The sequence below is a fragment of the Anabas testudineus genome, chromosome 13 (genome assembly GCF_900324465.2).
Source record: "Anabas testudineus chromosome 13, fAnaTes1.2, whole genome shotgun sequence".
Taxonomy (NCBI): Eukaryota; Metazoa; Chordata; class Actinopteri; order Anabantiformes; family Anabantidae; genus Anabas; species Anabas testudineus.
Genome location: NC_046622.1, coordinates 8,813,266 through 8,835,913, shown reverse-complemented (window position 1 = coordinate 8,835,913; position 22,648 = coordinate 8,813,266). Strand labels below are relative to the sequence as shown.

Sequence of the window (22,648 nt, the reverse complement as noted above, 5' to 3'; positions counted from 1 at the left end):
GTTGTCAGAACATGATTGACAGCAGCTCAACTTTTCAGACTCAGTAAGCTGAATAATGTATACGTAAAATGCATATAAGTTTGACACTGTGGGCGGCGCGTATCTACTCGACATACTATATGGCGTGCACATGCTACTACGCTTTTGGCAGCGAATCAGCTGAACAATCACTCTCTCTTTTGGGCGATCAGCGATTGCTCCTTAGAATTACAACTAGTCAAAAGCAGAGGAGTAAATTCAGTGGACAGTTGACTTGATCGGTTACAAAAAAACCAGTGGAGCCTCGAAGATGCTCTATTGAAAGTCTCAGTCTGGTCCTGCTGTTGAAGTTTAGTCAACATGTGAGGACTGAAAAAGAGAAGATTAGCTTGTATCAAGTGATGAAAACGCTCTCCTGTTTCCCTCCTTACACCTCACTCTCCCTCTTTCTCCCTCTCCACCTCCTGCTCTCTCTCTTTCTGGTCCAGCAGATTCTGCAGTGAGCAGCCATGAAAAATGGATGAGTGTGTTTCTCTCTCACTGGCTTTTTTTTCTTTTCCCTTCACTCATCTGTTCTTTCTCCCTCACTGCAGTCTGATCATGCATAGCTGTAATATATTTATTTTACCAGTAATGAGAATGAAGGACAGAGTTTTTTTATTTTTTTGTTTGTTTTGGGTTTGTTTTTTTTTTCTCAGTGCAGAGAATAACTGGAACAGAATGAACAGAAACAACAGAAAATCATCATGGCTGCCACCAAACCGTGAGCGGGCAGCACAAAGTAGATTGAAGCTCAATGAAGCCTTAGATTTTTATCTTTTCCACACCTGCACATCCCCACTCCACTCGTACACAGCTACAGAAACCCTCTCACACGTGAGCTACCAGCCCCTGGTCTTACCTCACAACCTCCACCTGCTTCGATATATGTGAATATTGGATTTGTGGTTAGAGTTATTCCTCACAGTGCCCCCGAATCTCAGTCACAACATGTGTGCGTGAGGGAGGGAGGTGGGTTATAAGCAACATTGTACGCTGCAGAGAAGACAGAAGGAAGATTGACCTTTTTTCCAATCAACTGCGTGTGCGTATATGTGTTTGTGTCTGTCAGTGTGATTAAGCTATGCAGCCAGCCTGGATCCACAAGCACATAGCTGATATTTATCCAGTTTTACAGATGAGGAGTACTGAGCTAGAATCACCAACTCACTGACTTTGATCATTGTATTCACATTAACCTGAATGACCTGATCTGACTACGGATCAGCGCTCTAGCTCAATGATGATTAATGAATACCAACAACTGAATGTAAGCTCAGAGATTAGTGTGCTAAAATTGGGTAAACCTTTATCTGCTGCCATTAAGATGTATTTCCCCTTTATTATTTACACCTGAAAGAGCTTTGGTGGTGAGTCATGTACCCATTAGACAAAACACGTACAGTATTGGCGAAGACTATTACCATTTCCATTCTATTTTAATGTCCTGTCACTAATCTTAACTGGACTCCTCCTGTACCTTATCCCCTCTACAACCTATCATTGCACCTCCTTGTCTCCCCCTTCTGCTCTGAAATTACCTCAGCACTGTATTCCTTTTGATGCTAAGAGGTCTTTGAACTGCAGCCAGCATCTTTACACTATGCTTGGTGGCAAGTCTTTGAGCAACTCAAAAATTCATAGGCACCAGACCTCACCTGGAATACTGATGGACACTGTCCTGCACTCTGTGGATGGGAGCAGATGTGTCAAGTATGGGCCAGAGAGTCAGCACGTGAACAGTTATGGCACCGCTTGTAAAAATGGTTACAGAGCCACCAACAGAATGAATTTATGTTATTTCCTTTATGGATACTGCTGCGAGGTGCATGATTTTCTTTTATCCCCAAGATCGTCGTCAGTGTGAGTTAACCAGCTCTGTCTGATTATAGTAGTAGCTGTAAACACTGCTAGCGGGGTCACCGAGAGGTTTGTATTGAAGTACATTGTTGGGTCATGATACATGAGGTTTCCCTCATCTATTGAAATAATGTGGACTGAGGGCCAACACAGTCTGAATGGGCAATTTGTCTTTTATTCAATAAAAGCAATAGTCAGGCCCTCAAACTGTATGCACATTGAAACAGACCATACTGGCCTTTAAACTATCAGGAACAGACATTCCACATCCTATTTTATGCAAAACTATATTCAGTAAATGTATTCGTAAGATAAAATGACTCCTGGAGTGGATGTGTTGCATTTTTTAGTATGAAAATGTTACTTTGTTTGTTTGTTTTTCCTGTTAAGCTGCAGCTGTAGGGTAATAATAAAAAGAGTTAATTGTAAACTATAATAATAAAAGCAATAAAAAGAGTTAATTGTAAACTAAAGACACTGTAACAAAATATCCACTTGATTTATACGTCAGACCACTGAATCTTCGTATTTTCTTCAAGAAAATATCTGATTGTATTTTTACACAAGAGAGGAAAAGCTGGATTTTTCCAGCACCATATTAGAATCACATTAGGAAATTGTTTTTAAATTGGCAGCACAGGAAGAACAATTAAGCATGAAAAAAAAAACCTTCAGGGATCTGACTTTTGCTTTGAGACAAACTTACAAACCTGTACATTATTCATTTCTGCGAAACATTCATTGTTTTCGGCAACCATGATGTTTGCAAATGGCCAGTGTCAGGTGGTAGCTCGAACCACCAAACCAAAGCCTCATACCACGCATGGCTGTGCTCCATTATGCAGACTCTGGCTCTAGATTAAAGCCATTTTTCATAACCAAATATCATTTAGGCTGATTATAGCACAAGAGATTTTGTTTCCCTTGTGGTATTCAGTTCAATTTATCACACACTTGACAACACAGGCACTCTACGCTTGTTAAACAGGCAGCAGGTATTGTAAGTAATACATGCGTTCTCGCACCCAGCTGAGTATTGAAGCCAGTTTACTGCTCAACAACACGAGTGAGCCGTCTCTGCTGTACCACAAGAAAGATGGTTTTATGAGATTAATTTTCGTGTTCACTTTGAAATTTGGATTTTCTAAATTCCTCTGTATAGACTGACTTAGGGTGTGTAGCAGTCCCTACCTACACATATTTACTATTCATCTTTTCCTCTCTGTTTTGTCCAGAGTTAAGTGTGGCACTGAATGGTTTCAGGATTTCATTGGAAGCAAATGAATAGAAGTTGTCAAATTATAAAACATTCAAGCTGTTGTAACTTGCAGTAGAGAACATTTCAGTAATCATAGCTATTTAAATTAAATTACTTCTTTCTTCTGGGTGGAAAATAGCTCCCTAAAGCCATTGGGATGTAATTGCCTTTGTTGACCTGTCATCGCCTCCGCAAAATAATTGAAATCACGTTGAGATGGGTGTAACCCAAAGCAAAGCCATTCAAATCAATGCCATTTGGATTGGAGCTGGGAGGGCTGTAATGGGATTGCAGAGTTCATACTTTATTTGAGGCAATTCTTTTGTATCTGGGAGTCATGAATAGCAAATAGTGAATTTAAATGCCGGACAGAAAGAAAATAAAGAAATAAAGAAAAGGGAGAAACAAGACAACAGTATTGGGTCAAACAATGTGAATTGGGCCGTCCATACACAGAGCCTCTGTTCGCACTCACTTGAATTTTTTGTTTTATTGTTTAAATGTATGTGTTTAAACTTTTTTGGGACAGTGATTGAAAGAAAAATATTCAGGCGAAAAATAAAAAAATCTTATTGATATGATACTGAAAAACTTGACTGCAGCTCCAAGCCAAATGGCATCCGTAAAAGCTGATGAAAAGGCCTTAGAAATAACGCTCCGTAGTAAAGAAAATATTTAAGACAAACTATTTAACCAATTCTTGCTTCCACTCTAAGAATAGTGACACATACTCTTCATTAGAGGGTTTCTACAATGTATACAACATCTAGGAATCACACATCTGTTAAAAATGTATTGAGCAGTACTAGTCAGGGGAGGTAAGGTATCGATATTGCACATGTCTGGGGAAATAAACCCTCCTCTGAATACTTTAAGGTCAATCATGAGCAGGCTGTTCCTGTGTCAGATGGACACTAGTCAAGGAGGCCACCGTGACGCCTGTGGGTGGGCTCTTTCTGGCTTGCGCTGTGTCTGTCTACTGTATATTTCCTTTGCAAAGTAAATGTTTGTTTGTGTCTGTCTGTCCGCTCCACCCACCCGTCTGTCGCAGTGGGTTAGAAATGATTGGCCTCTGATCCAGCCAGCTGGTCGTGAGGGCCAAACAGAGCCATATGCCGTATACGGCTCTATTCAGAGAGTGCGATATAAGTAGCATCTAAGCCTCGGTGCTCTCATTCTCTGAGAGCTCCATATCCACAGCTCTGCTGCTCCCGACTGTTCAAATCTTTTAAATCAATCCAGACTCTGCAGCCATTCATGTTTTTTTTTTCCTGTGAGTGTCTATTCAAGTCTTGTTTATTACAGCTGAGGTCTTAGTTGTGTGTGTGTCATTTCTATTAAAAATAATAATACCGTTTGGAGCTAATTCCTGATGTCTGGAAATGCAGTGACACCACCTGCAACCGGCAAGTTCCATTTGTGTGTCATTGTTTGACTGGTTATTTGTCAGTCAGTGCACTAAACAGGTAGATTGATTGGCTGATTAAACTTGTGGTAAAGCATGTGGTATATTGTTCATAGCTCCCAGATGATCAGATAAGTCTCCTTATTTCAAATCCATGCTACCATAACCACTTACTATAACAGCCAAAATCACTTCCCTCCTTCCTGCACACTGACAGATCTCCCATTATTCAACCACTGCTGTTCCATTTTTTTGACTATTGACAATTTGGCTTTGTATTCACACACTTACTTTATAAGAAACCCAGATCTCAAAGCTAAATAAGACACAAATAGGGGTCAGAGGGATAATGTTGCTGTGCTCAGCGAACATGCTTTTTCTACAGCGCTGTGAAATGTTTGAAGCTTGTTTTTACATTTAGTTACAAGGCATGTGCCTTTTCAAAGCTCCTGCAGTACAATACACCACAAACAGAGGCCTAGCTTAATCCATTGAACCCCCATGTGTATTTCCACCTGAATTAATTTCCTGCACAAAACAACAAAGTGCAACTTTGCAGCGAATTATGTGCGATAAACAGTCTCTCTCTCTGTCATTTGCTTCAGTTTAATGGAAATAAAAATAGCCACTTGAACTTTGGCGGAGTTGAAAACAAGTTGAGAGCACAGTATTGTAACCCACAAACACACATCTTTACTATATAAGTGATCGCTTTAGAACTTGTGCAAGTGCCAAATACAGACGGTTCGACCCAGGGTGCAGATGTAGCCCACAAAATGATGAGTGGTGGTCAGTGGGAGGACTGGTACAACAATGGTTTGTCACAATTCACTGTGGTCTGTTGTTTTTAAGTGGGCACTGTGGGTGTGTGCTGACCGTCTGCTATTGTGTTTAGATGTTTTTGTTTTGTTTAGTTTTAATCAGAACTGCTGTCTGTAATTTTGCTTTGCCTCACACAAGCGCTCCTGTCGCTGCCACGTTATGGACTTAAAAAATACACACTAACAGATCACGTACTGTACACATCATCCCGCCACTTCATACAAGATGTAGCTCCTATTTCAATCTTCTTGGAGCGACCACACTCAAGATTAAATAAAGCGTCTGTCAGTACATCAGACGTGCCCGGAGCACATCCAACAGCCAAGCTCCACTGGCATCTGCTTCTGGGTTAGGGTGTGCTTGAGTGTGGATGTGAGAGAGAGAGAGCGAGAGCGCTCGTTTTGGACATGTGTGAATGGGTGAATGTTCCCAGATATGGTGGAGGTTAAAGAATGTTTGAAGCACTTTCATCTACATCGCTGCCCTCCAGGCCTCTGTGTTCTCACTTCATAGCCAGGGCTTCATGGTCATGCACCACAGCTTTTCATGTTCAACCATGGGAAAACTGTGCTGGACAGGTGAAACACAAGGCTTGAGTTTAAAGATTCAGTGCAGCATGATGTAAAAAGAAAAATAAAAACGTACTGATGTACAGCACAGGGCAGCGTGGGCGGGAGAATACACATGTCCGTGGAAATATATTCTTCAGCCCAGTTTGTAATAAACTGTTTCTTTGTGACAGCTGAGTTATTGTTGTCTACAATAGATAACTATCTTTTCCCATTGGTATCCATCATGAATCATCAGAGCTTTAGAATGATAAGGAACGAATATTCTACAAATTCTATAGAGATGGAAAAGTTTTTGTACAGTTGCATGATTAGTTTGGGCCAGGGACCATGTTTTGAATAAAACTAACTTGCTAAAAGTTCTCAGAGTGACACAACGTTTAGGATTAGACGTAAGATAAACATCCTAAACACTGAACACACAGTTGGTTTTGTGCTGTACTCTGAGCTTTTTATATGTATTTAAGATTTGTTGCTGGTTTCTTAGAGCAGAAAACTGTTTTGGTGATTTTCACAGCAGATTTCTGTTGGTGCTATTCTTATTATTAATGACCACATTTGAGACTGTGCTCCCAAGGAGAACAACAGCATCAGCCACTTTTGCTAGTGCCCCAGTACAATATGTGCTAAAACCCTCAAGTAGCAACTATTACAGGAACCAAAAAAAAAAAAAGGGAAGTCCTGTGACATTATAATGGAGCAGGAAAGTCTTCTGAAAGAAGAGTTTGGGGTGGATGTAAAGGCCATTCAGTCCATAGGGACGAGAATTCATAAAATGTTTCTAAATGTTATAGAGGTCATGGACAATATTCTTATTGTTTAATTTGGAGTTTGCTTGCATTATCTCAACCACCAAAAGCAAAGTACATCAAAAGCATCTATACACCATTATCGAATCAGTAATGAGGTAATGGACATGTCATAAACACATGATCATTCATTTTCCATATCACCTCCTGAATTCTATTTATTATAGTAAAAAAATAATGCTTAAATGTATTTTAAGCTGGTTACATGGATGCAGCTGTTGACGTTAAACTCATATTCACCAGCAAACTGAATTTAGTTTAGTCCTGTTTGTATTTCAACAGACAAACTGTAAATTCAAGAGCTGGATTTTTTCCATCAACAACCAGCCTGAAAGGACAATCATACATAAAAGTCAGGTCAAACTCCCACATACACGTAGAGGATGTTTGTGAGCTCGTTCTTATCACTCAACAGGTGACCAAGGGAACAGTCTCCCCATAAACGGCTCTCTAGTTTTCATTGCTAAAGGTAACACCTGTAGAGTTTGACTTCTACTGTGTGTTCTTGTGTGACCCACACTTATTTTGTCCTGTAGCCTCATAGTCCTTCTCGTGTCATTTCTGGGAACTGGGGGAGGTGCAGAAATTACATGTTTTAGTTTGCAGACTCTTTCCCCCCTCCATCCCTCCAGGATTAGGTGAGATTAAATGGTGTGTTTGTGTGTGTGTATATGTGTGTGTGTGTATTTAGCAGTAGTCCAAAGAGTCCCAGTAGGGATGCTCTCTTCTGCTCATCACATCTCCTTTCCCACTTGCCTTCGATTTTCAGAGTGATATGAGAAAGATAGAGGCAAAATGGAATGGACTGCCTGGAGGAATCACAGACACACTCTTAGGAGCACAGGGGACTAAGTGCTGTGGAGAGCAGTGTGTGTGTGTGTGTGTGTGTGTTGTAGGTAAAAGAGCCATAGGCAACTAAGATGAAAAGAGTGACTGACCAGACATGCACTTTAGTGATGAAAGTGTATGGATGAAGAGATCTAAAAATAAATCTAAAAATCAACAGCAAAACATGAAAATCTTAGATCAAGTTGATAAAATATAAATAAAACAGAAACAATTGTTCCTAAGGTCACGCTGCTGAAGGTGCTGGAGCTGTGCTTCCTCATATCACACACACGCAAACACACTTTTCTTTAACCAGATTACTGTGCATAGTGTACCTCATGTTCCATAATACGGTGGCCTTCACTTCAAAAGCCCAGCCATTCTAAAAGGATTACACCACAGATACTTTTATTTACTCAATGTGTTTTCAACCCCGAGGTGCCAGCTGCAAGGATCAAAAAGAGCTGGGAACTTGTCTCTTACACTGACTCTTTGTTCGCCAATACATGCACAGCACACACTTTAAACCATCTGCACTTAAGAGACTCTTACTGAGCAGCGGGAGCCAGAAGAAGTGGTTAGAATCAGTAGTGTTTAACTGTGGCTGTTTTATATTCAGGATATTCAGCTCTCTCTATATATGCATTTTTACAGCACATCCACCTGTTTTACAGAGTGATTTGTGGAGAAGATACCATTAAATTATGCTGTCATTAAGTGTTACATGTCTGTGCCACCAGAATGCCTCAAAACTAAAAGAAAAAGAGTTATGGTGTTGGACTTTTTGATAATTACACGGTCCCTTCCAGCTCTAGTCTGCAGAGTTGCACACTTACATAAATATCAAGGACCTAAGGGAGAAATCCTTAAAACTATAGAGGGCGTCAGCAAGGTGATATTTACCTTTGTACATCGGTGGTGCGCGGTTTATGTCACCACTGTTGTCAGTTTAAGCAGGATTATTGGAGTGGATGAACTTGCTCTTTAATAGTCTGGTGCCAGGCTTGTTGACTGCTGTTTTCCCCATTGGAAAAAGCCAGAATCCTGACTACAAAACTGAGGTAGGCAGGATTAAGAACAAGGATGTCAACTTCCCGGGGCCGGAGCCAGAGCCGTAATCCATTTGAAAATGTCAGCAATTATGGATTAAATACACACAGCTTTACAGTTTGACTTAGTGAAACATAGGCTATCAGTAGCAGTCCTTATATCTCAAAGTTGAATATAAGTCTGGTAGTAAGAAGACGAGAGGAATGAATGAGTTTAAAATGGAAATTCAGCAAATAAATACCAAAGGGTTTCTCAATTACTTGTGCTCAGTTGTTATAAAAGTAATCCCATAACTCGCAAAGTCATCAGATAGCATGGTTCTAAACTGAGTTAGGACTTACTGTGCAAACTAGTTCCACATATTGTGATTCTGATGTAAATATACCATCACACTCTTAAATACTTGGTAATATACTGTCAATAGCGTTTCCCTGTCATGTCCTAGAAACATTAAGTGTCATGTACATATCCAGCATTTCCCCGTTATCTCCAGACCTCTGTTAATACTCTGCTGTGAACGTGTATCTCCTGAAATGCTCTCAGTGCGTGTGTGCGACAAAAGCATGAAGCTGTAAATGCCGTGTCTCAAATTGCACATACAATAATGGACCAGGATGAGAGCTCTCAAATGACGCACAGAGGGGGAAAAAATTGTGACTGTGAAACATTGGATAAAGAGGGGTCATGATAGCTCGGGGTAATGGCACTAAAAGTGCATTTTCTCCTGGATATTTGGACGGATGCTTTATTTTTTTCATACTTTAATTCATAACTCTTCTACATCTTTCTCTCTGTCTGTTTTTCTCATTCTTCCCCAGGGGCAGTGGGGGTGGTTACAGAGCAGCAGAGTGACTGTACAGTCAGCCTTTTCTCTATCTCTGCAGGTTAATAAGTCTCCATCTGAAACTGGAGCATTGCATGCTGGAACATCGCCGCATAGTCACTTACGGCACAGAGGCAAACTCAGACAATTTGTATAGTGCTTTAGCTGCCCTCCACACTTCCTTCAGCCCATCTTTACTCTTTTGTTCTGAGTTTAGAAGTGGGTATTCCACTTCAGCCAAGGTGGATGGAAAACAAGCTCATGATAAAAGCCTGACCTTTGTTGGGACTCTATCATTTTGCTGCAGGGACAATGTTAAGGGGTAGAAGGAAGAGAGATGTCAAAACAAAAATGCCATTGTTCACTGAGGTGCAAACAAAGCCTGACTTTGATATGTGTGGCAGCACTTGCCTCCATTGAGTGTTTCCATCTGTGTAGTGCAGAAAAATAAAGGCATATCCATGTGATTTTTTTCTCTTGTCTATCAACCTTGGCTGCTTGTGAGTTTTGTTTGCTGTGGTCATAGTGCTCTTCAAGAGGTTTCACCAGGCACTGTCTGTAGTTGCAGCTTCTGGTTCATTAGGCTGAGAGGCTGTGGAGTCCTGCTGCAACACTGCTCTGCCCCCGCTCAGCCTGCCAACACTACCATGCACAGGCGCTGGGATTGTGGCCAGAATCCGCAACCTGCCAGGGGCAACAAAAGCAGCATGCACCAACAGACACAGGCCTATATTATACATTATATAAACCTACACATTCACACACCTGCACACACACCGGAGGCGGTGCATGACAGGCTTTGAATTGTTGGGTTATTCCACTTTCAACAAATCTGGAAAAAGTGCAGTGTGAGCCTGCTTTATCTCACCTTTCCCAGGGCTACAAACAGCTCATAATCTCAAATACTAAATCCAAACATAACATCCACAAAAGGCCAAACACGGAGCAACAGGTGAATTATTTCCAGACCAAGTCATGATTTTCAGTTACATCCCAGGGGAGGACATGAGACCTTTTTTTTTAGATATGGCGAAAGTGCGGAGTTTCATTTCCACTGCATGTCCTCCAGACACTGTTCTGAGATGATAGGACATCAGAAGGAGCTCTGTATCAAACAAAGCAGAGGTCAGGGTGTCAGTGTCTGAGAAGGACTGCAGAGGCGCGGCCTCACTGTGACCCAGGTGTTCTGGCAGAACACATTTTCCTTTGCTTTATGCTCTGACTGAGTAATAAACTAGCTTGAATTCTACCCAAGCATAAAAGCCATTCTCGTTTAGTCATTGAGCTTTGGCAGCTGTTGCAGTTTGATCTTCCCTTGTTGTATTTAACATTGCAAACATGGTTTCTTCTCATCTGTTTTCAACATCCTGCTTTAGTGAAACGTGTTATTGTCGAGCTCCATTTTTATTATTTATTGTTATGGTGTTGCACAAACAAATAAACCAACTGTTTAGGCACTATTCAGAGGACAGGAGCACCAATATAGTTACTCTTAAGTCTGGTTTAGCATTGAAATTTTTAGTATGGTTGAAAAATGTATTTGTTTTCTACCTGTTTTCAAGATGTTGCTAACAAAAGACTAAAAGTCAGGATATTTCAACCTGTTTTTTATTCTGACTTGAATTCTGTCTCGTGTGTGTCTCACAGCTTCTGAAATGGCAGTGCAATATTAAATTATTTAATTTATAATATATAATCACCAAATTTATTTTAAAAATTATTAGTAAAAATAAGGATTTAATCAGTGTGCAGGCTACATGTGGTACCCTTTAGTCTAACTGAAATCTGATTCCAAAATCAGCGTGAAGACTCAATGTATTTAGATGAAATAAAAGCTTAAGAGCTTTTATATTTAATAAAGTCATCTCATGCCATATGGTTCCTGTCAGCTTGCTCTGTGAAGCACGAAGCCAAAGCACCAAGTGCAAAGAAGATTAAAGTTTGAGAAGATCTCCAAGGTTCAAAGAAGACACGGATCACTGCAAAGATGAAGTGTTTGAGGAAGAAGGAGAAGAAAAAGAGAGAGCTGAAGCATATCCCCTCAGTGCTAGTGGAGTGGGACTGCTTCTCCGTTATTCACAGTGACCCTCTGATGGACATCTCTGAGCATCGCCAAGCTGGCACAAGCTCCCATCTTGCCATGTAGCTGTAATTGCCTGTTTGTCGCAGTAATGGCTAACTGTCTCTGCTACGTTTACTTTTCATTATGCTGATGTATTCATCACAGCCCCTTTTGTTGACCTTATCAATCAGAATTTAATTTCCTACACGTTTATTTTTAATTACAAGTGTTTTTCTTCCTCCCCTGTCCCCCAGGGGTCTGTTCACATTTCACCACCTGCCCATTTAGAGGTGGCACCCGCCAGCACAGTTACAGTGGCATACTGTCGCCTGGTCAGAGATTAATCAGCCGTTATAACGTCTCTGCCATGCTCAGAGCCTCAAGTCAAATCCAAGACTCTTGGCTTAATTGGCAGTGAAATGGCAAGAGCGAATGAGTCTCCCTGACCCACAGTCAGCAGTAAAGGGCAGCTGAGCTCCGGCATTCACCTTTTAGCTGTCATACAACTTGATTATATTAGCCTGTAAAGGTTTGATAACTGTATCCCTCAACCCTTGTAATAAAAAGGACTTCAAGATCAGAAATGATTTAGTCTTCAGCTTCTCTCATTTATGCAAATTTCTAATTCAATTTATTTTTGAAACATATAATTTCCTTAATTTAGTTACAATATGCCAAAAGCTATAGGCTGATTTACATTTAAAAACACATACAATAAAATAATGTTGAAGGTTAAAATAATGTTACATGGTTTCTGAAAGATATGGAATAAAAAATAAATAAATCTAGCTCAAGCCAGTTAACAGAATTTATCCCACTGCTTTCCCCCAGTGTGGCACAGTGGCAAAAGGTCATGGTATTTGAATCCCAGCTCAGGTCTAAATAAGCATACACAACAATCTAGATGAGCAGTTTCCTCAGCTTGTTAATACATGAAACAGAAATTGTGTGTTTCATTTTTTTCTCTGTCCTTAAGATGTAAAAAGCCCTTAAATCTCAGCTAGTCATGCTCTGCCAAACAGCTGCAAGCTTCCACAAATCAACCTCCCTCCATTTACAAACAGAGGTTATCACATGCCATTACTGAGTGCTTTTAGTAGCCAATGAAGGTGTTTGGTTCTAAAAAATTGGGGTCGCTTAGAGTGCACTTTAGGCATTTTATTTCAGACTTGTCTCTGTGTTTGATAATTTTTTTTAAACAAACATCTTATCAGAGGCTGTCTGAAGTCTGAGTTGTAGATGAGCGCGACACAGATCAATTCTAATGTCAGAAAGGATAAATCCTCTGATCTGTGACATTACCACACAACAGACTGAAGACTTTTAGTAAAGAGAGTACATATGGGAAGTTCACAGTCAAATGATGCCAGCAAATTTGGCTTTGCGGGATCTGTTGTTCCCTTTACATCGATTAGAGGATTAACTGTGTTTAGTTTTGATTCAAGTCGCCACGGAGGAGTATGCCACTAATCACTTAGTGTCAAGGCATTAGTGCTAACAGCCCCGCATTCGATCGTGGTAAGCAGCTGCAATGTTTCACCTGGGAATCTCTGGAACTGATGGTGTGGCTCGTCCTTCTTTCCACCCCCACCCTCCCTTCCACCCTCTTCAACCTTTGACAGCCTGGATTATTTGCGAGAAGAGAGAGAAACGCATCCATCCACTTTGGTGATAATGACTTGGGGGCATGTCTGGAGCTGTCAATACACGGACACCATTATATTACCGCAGCGTTAGCATTGTATTGCTTATCAGTGATTGGATGAGCAGCAGCCGTTGGATAGGGGTGGGGTTGACATATAGACGGCACCTCAATTGAGCCACTGCAGAAATTACTGCAGGTGGAAGCTCCTTTAATGGCTTCATCACACCTACATACATGACGACCAGGCTTTGAGCTTGGCCAAACTATCCATTGGATCAAGCTTGTGTACTGTTAATGTCACAAAAACTAAATTGATAGACAGAATGGTGACATCCAGTTCTCTGCCGCTATTGTTATGTGTGTTGTGTATCTTTTATGACAGGGGAGAGCCTCCATTTTCGCCGCTGTATCAGGACATTGCAGCTGGATCACTTTGTGCTCTCACAATAGGAAATGTTGGTGATGCTGATAACGGAACATTTAGGTCAGTCTGACACTGCTAAGTAATCACAGTGAGCAGCACAAGCCACAGCATCAAGGATTTAAAGGTCAACAGGGCTCCTTAGCTGTGAGACGACAGAATATCAAGTCCGAATCCCCTCATTTTCAACATGACTCCTCATTGGGTGTCACGCATTGCGCTCAAATTGTGTTTTAGCTTGTATTACACATTTTTTGGGCAAATCTCTTGTCCCGAGTTGAATCAGGACATTTTTTCATCAGTTTTTCAATGTCCTGCTTTGTATTATTATTTTTTTCCTTTACGAAAGAACACCTTCATTATCCTGCTGAAACACTAGGTGGTTTTGTTGAAATATTTTTGATTTAGTTTTAAAGCTAGACCACAAATAAGCACAAGTGTGCATAATTGTGTAATTTTGTACCTGAAGGCTTCCACAAAATAACCGCAAAAGATCGTTTTTCAACAGGTTTGTCTCTGTTAGCCACCGCTTTGTCACGGATGACACAAACAAATCATGCTTTCCCCTTGACTTTTCGGTATAGCTGCATCAGCAAGCTATTCATTCTCCGTGGTTTGGCATATAAAGTTAAAATCCAGTATCATTTTACCTCTCACCGGTGTCGAAAACTCATACATATTTATCATCTCTTAATAGACTAATGTGCTCCCGTCTCTCTGCCCCAAATGATCTCCTCTGACTGTATCAGGGCTGTTAGCTATGCTTTGTGGGCTCACACTCATGAATATGCATCCCTCTAGTGTTAGCATGTTTTTCCCCAGGTCTCACTAGCTTTTTGCTGCTACCTACAGGCCCCATAAACATAATTAAACACCATGTGCTAAAATCAGTCAAATTAGTCCGTCATGTTAAACACAGTATCTGGTCACAGGATGTTGCTGTTATTACATTAAATACAAAAACATAAAAATGAGAGGACTGAACTCCATCAGACCCATCACCAACCAAAATCCAGATATGTCTGCTTTAAATTATTTTAATTTGGAGGGAGAAGTAGTAGTACTACTAGTAGTACAACAATTAAAAATACATGTTTTTAATTGAACCATCGATCAGGCCACAGATTATAGCGCCTTCTGTCTATAAAGGCAGGTGGTCTCTGCAAGCTACATGTAACTAGTAATCATGCACACAGGTTTAACACATGTTGTTAATGTTTTATATTCTGGTCAGCCTTGTAGCTTACCAATTATTGTGACAATAAATTCACTAAAGTACATCATAATGCCAGTTTAGATTGTGCTATTTGGATTCTTATTTTCCCTCTGAACACAAATATGTCAATATATTTTTAATCAAATTCTAATTTCTATTTAAATTAGTTTAGCTGTTCCACATTCTTTTTACAAACCCTCTGGCAACCGGCAGAAGTGCTTAATACTACTGTTAATCAGATTTTAAGTGCACTGGAAACATAATCACGTTGTATGGAAGTGATAAAAAGAAAATTAAATGCAGTTGCATTTTTTTCACAACAGCAATGAAAGTGTTGTTTGTGTACTTTAGGACTGGAAAGAGCTTTATACGTGGTAAGGTTTGTCTTTTGGTTATTTGGAAAGTACATTTTAACACTGCCAAGTAGCTTTTACTGTCATTCAGTAAATAATCAAAGTCTGTAACAATAATCACTTGATTAGCAGTTTAAAAGAGTCAACTTTCATTGGTTTTCTTTTGCTGAATCGAGAGTAATGTTTGCTTGTGGACCTCATTCCCCATTAAACAACATTATGTTTCCTTAAAGCGACGTTTACATTGAGTTATTTGACACTTTTATCCAAAGCGACTTACAAGATGGAAAGGCAGCTATGGGAGGTAGGCCACAGCTGGGATTTGAACCCCAGTCTCCCGCATGGAGGGTGGCGATCTTACCACCAGCATCTGTTCCTCAGAGGGCTTCAAGTTACAGCTTTCCTTTGTGTCATTTTCAAGCCTTGAACTTGATTATTAAAAAGCAGACAAAATGTAATTTGTGCTCACCAAAAAGCACTAAGAAGGGCCTGAAGACCACAGTTGTTTCCCTTTACTCTTGCTTCTCTTTTCTTCTTTTGCCTGTAAACAAATGGCAAGTGGGTCAGCACAGTGCTGTGCACAACCAAAGGGGCATTACTCCATTATTGTTGTTCCTCAAGCACTCAGCCAATGAACTTTGTTTTGACTTGGCCTTGAATATAGTTTTGACTAATGTATGAAACCTGTGGGGAATGTCTGAATAAAGAATAGGACAAAAGATAGAAAAAGGGACTTTGAGGGGTGAAACAAATTGAGAATGTCTTGTTGAAACAGAGAACGGATGAGGACCGCCAAGAAAAGTATACAATGTGCATGTGCTTTGAAAAAGTGGAACTGTTCACCTATTAACACTTTCCATATGTAATGAAACTTCAGATATACAGTACCAGTATGTTAAGACTGTAGTATTTCACTGACATCACACTTTGCTTTCTGTCTCTGCAGTGAATAAACATAAGCCATGGATTGAGACATCGTACCACGGGGTGATTACTGAAAACACTGACATTGTTCTGCTGGATCCTCCTTTGGTAGCCCTGGACAAAGACGCCCCCATCCCTTATGCAGGTAAGGTACATTTCAACCTTAATAGCTGTCAGATGGAAAATGATGAGCAATAGGTGGGCAAGGATGACTCGGGTGTTATTCCAAACAGGGAAGCGTAGCTGCAGGATATACTAACACTAAGCATATAAACCATATGAAGCTGTCATGTGATATCACTGTGAAGGGGCTTAAATTGGCTTCATGTACTATAACTGTGGCATCACAGCTTTTTTTCTTGATGTCAACTCAGCTCTGTGCTGCAACCATCTAATCCAATAATTCCCAATGAGCACACATCACATGCAGGACTCATATTTCATATTTATTTAGAGTGGAAAGTGGCCTAAATAGGCCCTGTGGTGGTTGAAGACACCGCAAAAAAAAAAAAAAAAGGATTAGATTCTTCCCACTTTGTGACCATTCCAGCTCATCTAAAGGGTGCCAGCTCTTGTGGGAGGACGTTAGCTGGAGGCTGTTGGCAAGCCCAGGCAGCCTATCTCCCACCAGGCTGCTAATGTGGCCAGGGCCTTAGCATGGGACTGCAACGTAGAGCTGGAGCCCACTCGCAGAGGCCCTCAAGCTAGGCTGGATGAATGGTCGGAGAGAGAGAGAGAGAGATTGTGTGTAATTGTGCATGTGTGTATGCTTACTAAAACATTTTCTCATAGTTTTCTGTATTGTGTGTGTGTGTGTGTGTGGGTGTGTGTGTGTGTGTGTTGTGCATGTGTTGTGGCATGGCCTGAGGGGGCTCACTGTAATGGCCACCCTACAGGGAGAAGGAGAGAAAATGATGAGACAGTAGGGAGGGTAGCTGGCTGACCAGCATATGTCCTCTAGCTCTCGATAGACTGACAGCCGGGCACGCACACACACACACACACACAGACTCATGCATGCAGCAGCACATGGGTATTCCTGGATTTCATAAGCAAGTGTGCTAGGGGAGATTTCTCACTAAATAATTAATAAACAAGAACATTAACATTGCCAGTTTGTCATTCCTTTCTTGCTTCTCTATCGGTTCTCATTTCTCTGCAGCCACTGTACTTGTGTTGCTTCTTCTCATCAGCACTTGCTCATTTACCTAATTTTCTTGTATCATCTCCCTGCCTGTATGCCTCAGAGCGTCCCCAACAAACCCATACACACTGCACCACTCAACACACCTATCTCTTAAAGCGGTGGTGTCCAACCGTGACTCTCCTGTGTCTATCTATCTATTTATCTATCTAGGGAAGAGACAGTAATCCAGTAATTAGCTGGAGAGAATCACACTTTTTTTCCTTCACATTGTTGGGGTGGCGTGGCAGGGCAGTGCACAGGTAGCAGTTAAGCCTCATTAATTAAGACAGCAAGGATTTAATTACACTACATCTAAGACACGTGGAAGCAATGTTTGACTGACAGCGTTCTTGCTGCTACACCGGTGATGGCAAGAAATATATTACCCTGAAAACACCTCCCTCCCTCCACCTTGATATGCTCATAAAATCACCACCTGCTTCAGCACATTGTAACACTGTGGTTGAATTTCATATGATAGATAGATAATAAAAGAAAAGAAAAGAATGAGAAGATGTTTATGTGTGTGGTTTTAAACATGAATTTATCATCTGTATTTGCCTGAAAGTGTCCGATCATGATACAAGTTACAGGAAAATACAAACAGGCTAAAACACAAACCCAGAGTATGTCCCTGCTAGTCTTTTACATCACTTCAAACCTGTCCAGTAATCCTCTTGGACTGCTGAGCAGGGTGCAACAGTCACCACACTCACTGGTCTGGAACAACAGGAAATGTGGCAGTACCCTGCCTGAAAGCTGCCTGAGACTGACATCAGCCAACACTGCAGTGCTACAGAATCACACAGACAGACAGGAAGAGTGAAAACCACCAGTGTAGATAGACTCATTGTTTTATGCACAGATGTGTCTAAACAAAGTGCAGGCATCTAAAGAACAAAGAAGATACAAAAAGGTGGGTGGTACAAACAAGTACCTATATTCTAGAGATAAATTGTACAGCTTTAGCTTTATTCTGCACCTAAGACTATTTTTTATTCATGAGTTACACACATGTATGAACAGAACTTGTCAGGAGCATATGCTTGTGTCTGGTCTGTCATAACACATCATTTTATTAGTTGACAAGCGCCTACACAATCTCAGTCAGTCATCAACTTGACTTTATCTGTTCCAGTGACAACTATACAGTACATGGAGTGATGTTCTTGAAACTGTGGTGGAAACGTGAAAAAAATACCAGATTGATGTTATACCTTGGTAAGCCCTGGCATACAAAATGGATGGTGTATATGTTTGAACTTCTAGCATATCTCCTGCCTTTTCCACTGTTTCCTCTATTGCAACTAAGGGCTAAATTGTGTGCTGCATAATAGCATCATTAGTATCTAATTGTCCTATGTGGAATTTAGATCCTGATGGCTGTGTCTTGTCCAAGGAGACTTTAACATGTAACTAGAAGAAACAAGGAGTTTTTGGATGGCTGCTCTGCCAACTGAGGCACAGCTACCCATAATACATGCATTCATTATATGCATGTATGCATGTCTTTTGGCTGGGTTTGCCACAAAAAAATAAAAAATAAATAAATAAGATGCACTGCATATGAATGGAAACTGTAAACAAGCAGCAGATGATGAATTAACTTGTGTTAACAAACCTGCACTGGCTGCATCACTCAAAGGGGGTTTAATGTTTTGAAGACACACTCAAACTTTCACTCGTCTTAGAAGTAGCTGGTAGAACAGTGTGTCTACTAAACTAAAAAAAGACCAGATCTCCAGCTCCCATGTGTTGAGGTGTTCTCGGCCAAGTCTGTATTCGGTGAAAGAAAAATGTGTGTTTGGCAAATGTCTCGCAATCTGTGAATTCATCCTTATTCTGTTGTGCTAACATTTTGGCTGACGGAGAGTTTAATGTTAATGATGTGCCATTTGCACATTTAAAGTACATTCTGGAAAATTTGCTGGCTTTTCAAGTGGCCCTGTGTACTCTGACCTCTGTAGTGGAGGATAATAGGTGAGAATGGCACAATGGTCCATCAGGTTATTAAGTTGAAGTGGCTTTTTAGGAGACAACTACTACTGTACTGAGTGGGCTCTTAAAGTGTCAGGTTAGCGAGGTTAATGGGCAAAAGCTGTGCTGGGAAACAGGTTAGCTGCTTGTCAGTCACTTCTGGTTTTCTGCTGCTGACATACACAGACACTGACATCCGCACATTTTCTTGTGGCATAACATACCATTTATGTGTCAATCCTCCACTTTCACTTGTCCGTGGAGCCCTGTGGCTCTTGCTTGAACACCACCTAATGTCTCACCAGTGACCCAGGTACACATACGCCGCTCAATCAGCAGCGCTGACAGGTAAGACAGGTTCACAAGACCTCTGTGTGCCACCCTTTTTATTGTAATGCGTCGTACTGTATGCTGTTCACTTTTTCTCAAACTCTAAAATAAGGGAGGACTCACTTTTTCCACCTGCCTGTGTTTCGCAGGAAATAGGAAGTTGGACTAACAGCAGGAATCAGTCAGTTCCTGCTGTCTCATTTAATGTCTGAATAAACAGTATTTCTGAATTTTAATATAATTTACAGAGCTGTGCCTCTAAAGGCATAAATAGAAATCAATTATCTCTGACCTTGGTTTTCTTTAATAAATGAAAAAGTTTCCCTTTACTCTGAGAACAGCAGGTAATATCATATTCTCATCCACTGCCTATAGCATGGTAAATATCTATGAGTAAACATACAGGCTGCCTAATGTGCTGTGATTAATTAGCCTCTTACTGTCTGTCTGATTGGGAAACAGATCTCAAGCTAATTATGAAAAGTATCTCATTAGCATAGCAGCAGTGAGCTCAGTACAGCGAGTGTAGGTGGGAAAGCACCGCAATTAATTTGTATTTATGAAAGAAGGCTTTGTTTGAAAGTTGAATTATCTGGTGTGACGCTGAGCTAAAATAAACGTGTAACATAAATAGCCCCATGAGGAAAGGGGAGAAAAGTTAGGGTTATAGCCATTGTCTATTTTTGCAAAAGAGAAACTAATAGTTATTTGTTCAGTCATCTGTCCTCACTATACTGTATTTAAGATCTGGGTTTTACAGTCGTACCACTTGTAGTTAATGTCACACTTTATCCAAAAAGCCCCATAGCGATCCAGTTCACGAGCAGTGTAAAATGAACTCATCTTCTGTCAGACTTGTTTAAATAGGAACTACAAGTCACTTTTATCCTTGCCTACCATGATTGAAAAATATAGATGTGAAGTTAAAGAAGGAGCTTTCTGATGATGAGCTGATTGAAAATGTGAAGGGGCTAGAGGGTTGCCTTTTAATAAGGTAACAGCTTTTTTTTTTTTTAGCCTTTTTTTTTTTTAAACAGGTGCTTCAATGTCAATTCCCTCAAAATCTACTACTTCAAAGCTGTTACTTAGAACCACGATTAGAAAGTAACAGATTGAAATAATTTTGTGAGTAATAGTTTTCCTGGGAAAAAAAAAGCATTCCCACCGTAAAATGCCTTTAATCTCTCTGTGCTTTCTGTTCAGGCTTTCCTCCCACCACGATCCAGCACCTTCTTGCTCTTTTAGTTATTTTTGCTTGTATCCTGACCTAGAACAAGCCCTCACTTTCCTCCTTCCTTCCTGTGCACACACACTTTTTTTTTTTTTTTTTTTTTTTGCGTCTTGGCTCAAATAATTTCCACCTGTCAGATTTCATCCAGCTCTGGTGCATTCAGGAGTATTTTGGAGTTGCTTTTATCTAACTAGGTGGACAAAAAAAAAAAAGGTTGCCTAAGACATAGCCGTGACAGCTGACACAGCAGAATTGTTAAGTCAGACTCAATGCAATGAATTTGCATTGAGAGATACCATGTGTTACTGAGTGATAACTGTTCGTGCAAACTTGTTTCAGCAGACTTTTTAAAATCACAGGCGGCATAATGACTCTCTTGCTTCTGCTATTCAAAATGCCTTAGTCTTTGGCTTCAAGACAATGGAGCCATCACTCTGCCATTGTTCACGTACTCATTTATTAATGAAGTACTGAAATGCAATCTGGTTTCTCACTGAACCACATAGATGAGGAAAATAGTCTTTGTAATGAGATTTTTTTCCGGGCTTTTAGCTTTTTTTTTTTTTTTCTTTTGATGAGTTTTAGTACTGGCAGTGGGGGCAATTGAACTTGGTGCCATGACTCACTTCTTTGTTCCTTCAAAAACAGGAATTTTAGGTTCTCATGAATGCCAGCGAGCATCATTTTTAGTCAAATACCTCTTCGTCCCATTGAGAATGTAGCTGCTTTCAAACTAAAGACGAAACATTAATTGCTATTAAAAGCAGTCGCCCTCACCTCACACGTCCTGGGAATTCTGGAGAGACTGGTGCTGACCCATTTGAGGTCTCAGGTTGCAACGACAACTCACCTATCGCCCCCAGGATGGAGTAGATGATGCCATCACATACCCGCTCCAGTGAGCTCTCTCACACTTGGACAAAGCAGGCAGCACTGTGAGGATCATGTTTTTTGACTTCTCCAGTGCCTTTAATACAATCCAGCCTGTCCTGGATTACCGACTACCTGACAGACAGACCCCAGTTTGTACGGCTGCGAGGTGGCGGGGAGGCAGACTGCAGAGGCCTGGTGCACTGTTGTGCAGTGGTGTGGAAACATTCGCCTTTAATGTGACAAAGAACAAGGAGATGGTCAACAGCTGGGGCAGCAGCATCCGATCCAGGGACAACAGCAAACCAAACAAGCTGTTTAGTCGAGTCCTTCCTCGCAGTACGAAGGACTCAGTAAATCGGAAGCAACTTCTACTGCTCTGTTCAGGGAGCATATTTTTTGATACTGCAAATGCTGAAGAAATGAACTATGTTCTTTCAGTTGTTCCAAGTTTTTCCACTTCAAAGAGTTCATAACGTTTATTAGGATTGTCTGGGTGTCAACGGAGTCATTAATGCTTTTAGGGGCTCAGTGCTCAAATGAAGCGAGGCATGAAACGATACTGTGAAGACATGTACGTCCACTGAGTGCTACAAGGTAACGTGAATGAAAATGAGATTAGAATTTATATTAGACATACACACATCAGACAGATAACTAATGTGTTTGCTTTTGATTACTCTATACACAAATGTTTTAGCAAATGATCACATCATTTATATGAAAAGTAGGACAATCTGAAAGTTGACCTGTGTGTTTCACAAATATCTTCATCAGTTTTTGTTTGAAGTCATCTTCAAATATCTTGGACAAACATTTGTAGTTGATCCAGAAAACCAGACCAACGGCCCTGTTTTTTATTTTAATTATCATATGAAGATGTGTTATTTAAATCTAGCCATAGGGGTTGCAAGCCAGTGACTTCTGTGCCGGTCCCAAGCCCGGATAAATAGAGAGGGTTGCGTCAGGAAGTGCATCCGGCGTAAAAATT

General features: G+C 40.6%; 1 protein-coding gene across 1 annotated transcript in view; it reads left to right on the top strand.

Annotated features, from left to right (window-relative positions):
- The window catches only part of LOC113164393 (calsyntenin-2), a 189,177-nt gene that overhangs the window by 58,147 nt on the left and 108,382 nt on the right, over window positions 1-22,648 (top strand). The window contains exon 2 of the mRNA XM_026363687.1: window positions 16,086-16,208. Within this exon, the coding sequence (XP_026219472.1) occupies window positions 16,086-16,208 (123 nt within the window). The remainder of the gene's footprint in view (window positions 1-16,085; window positions 16,209-22,648) is intronic.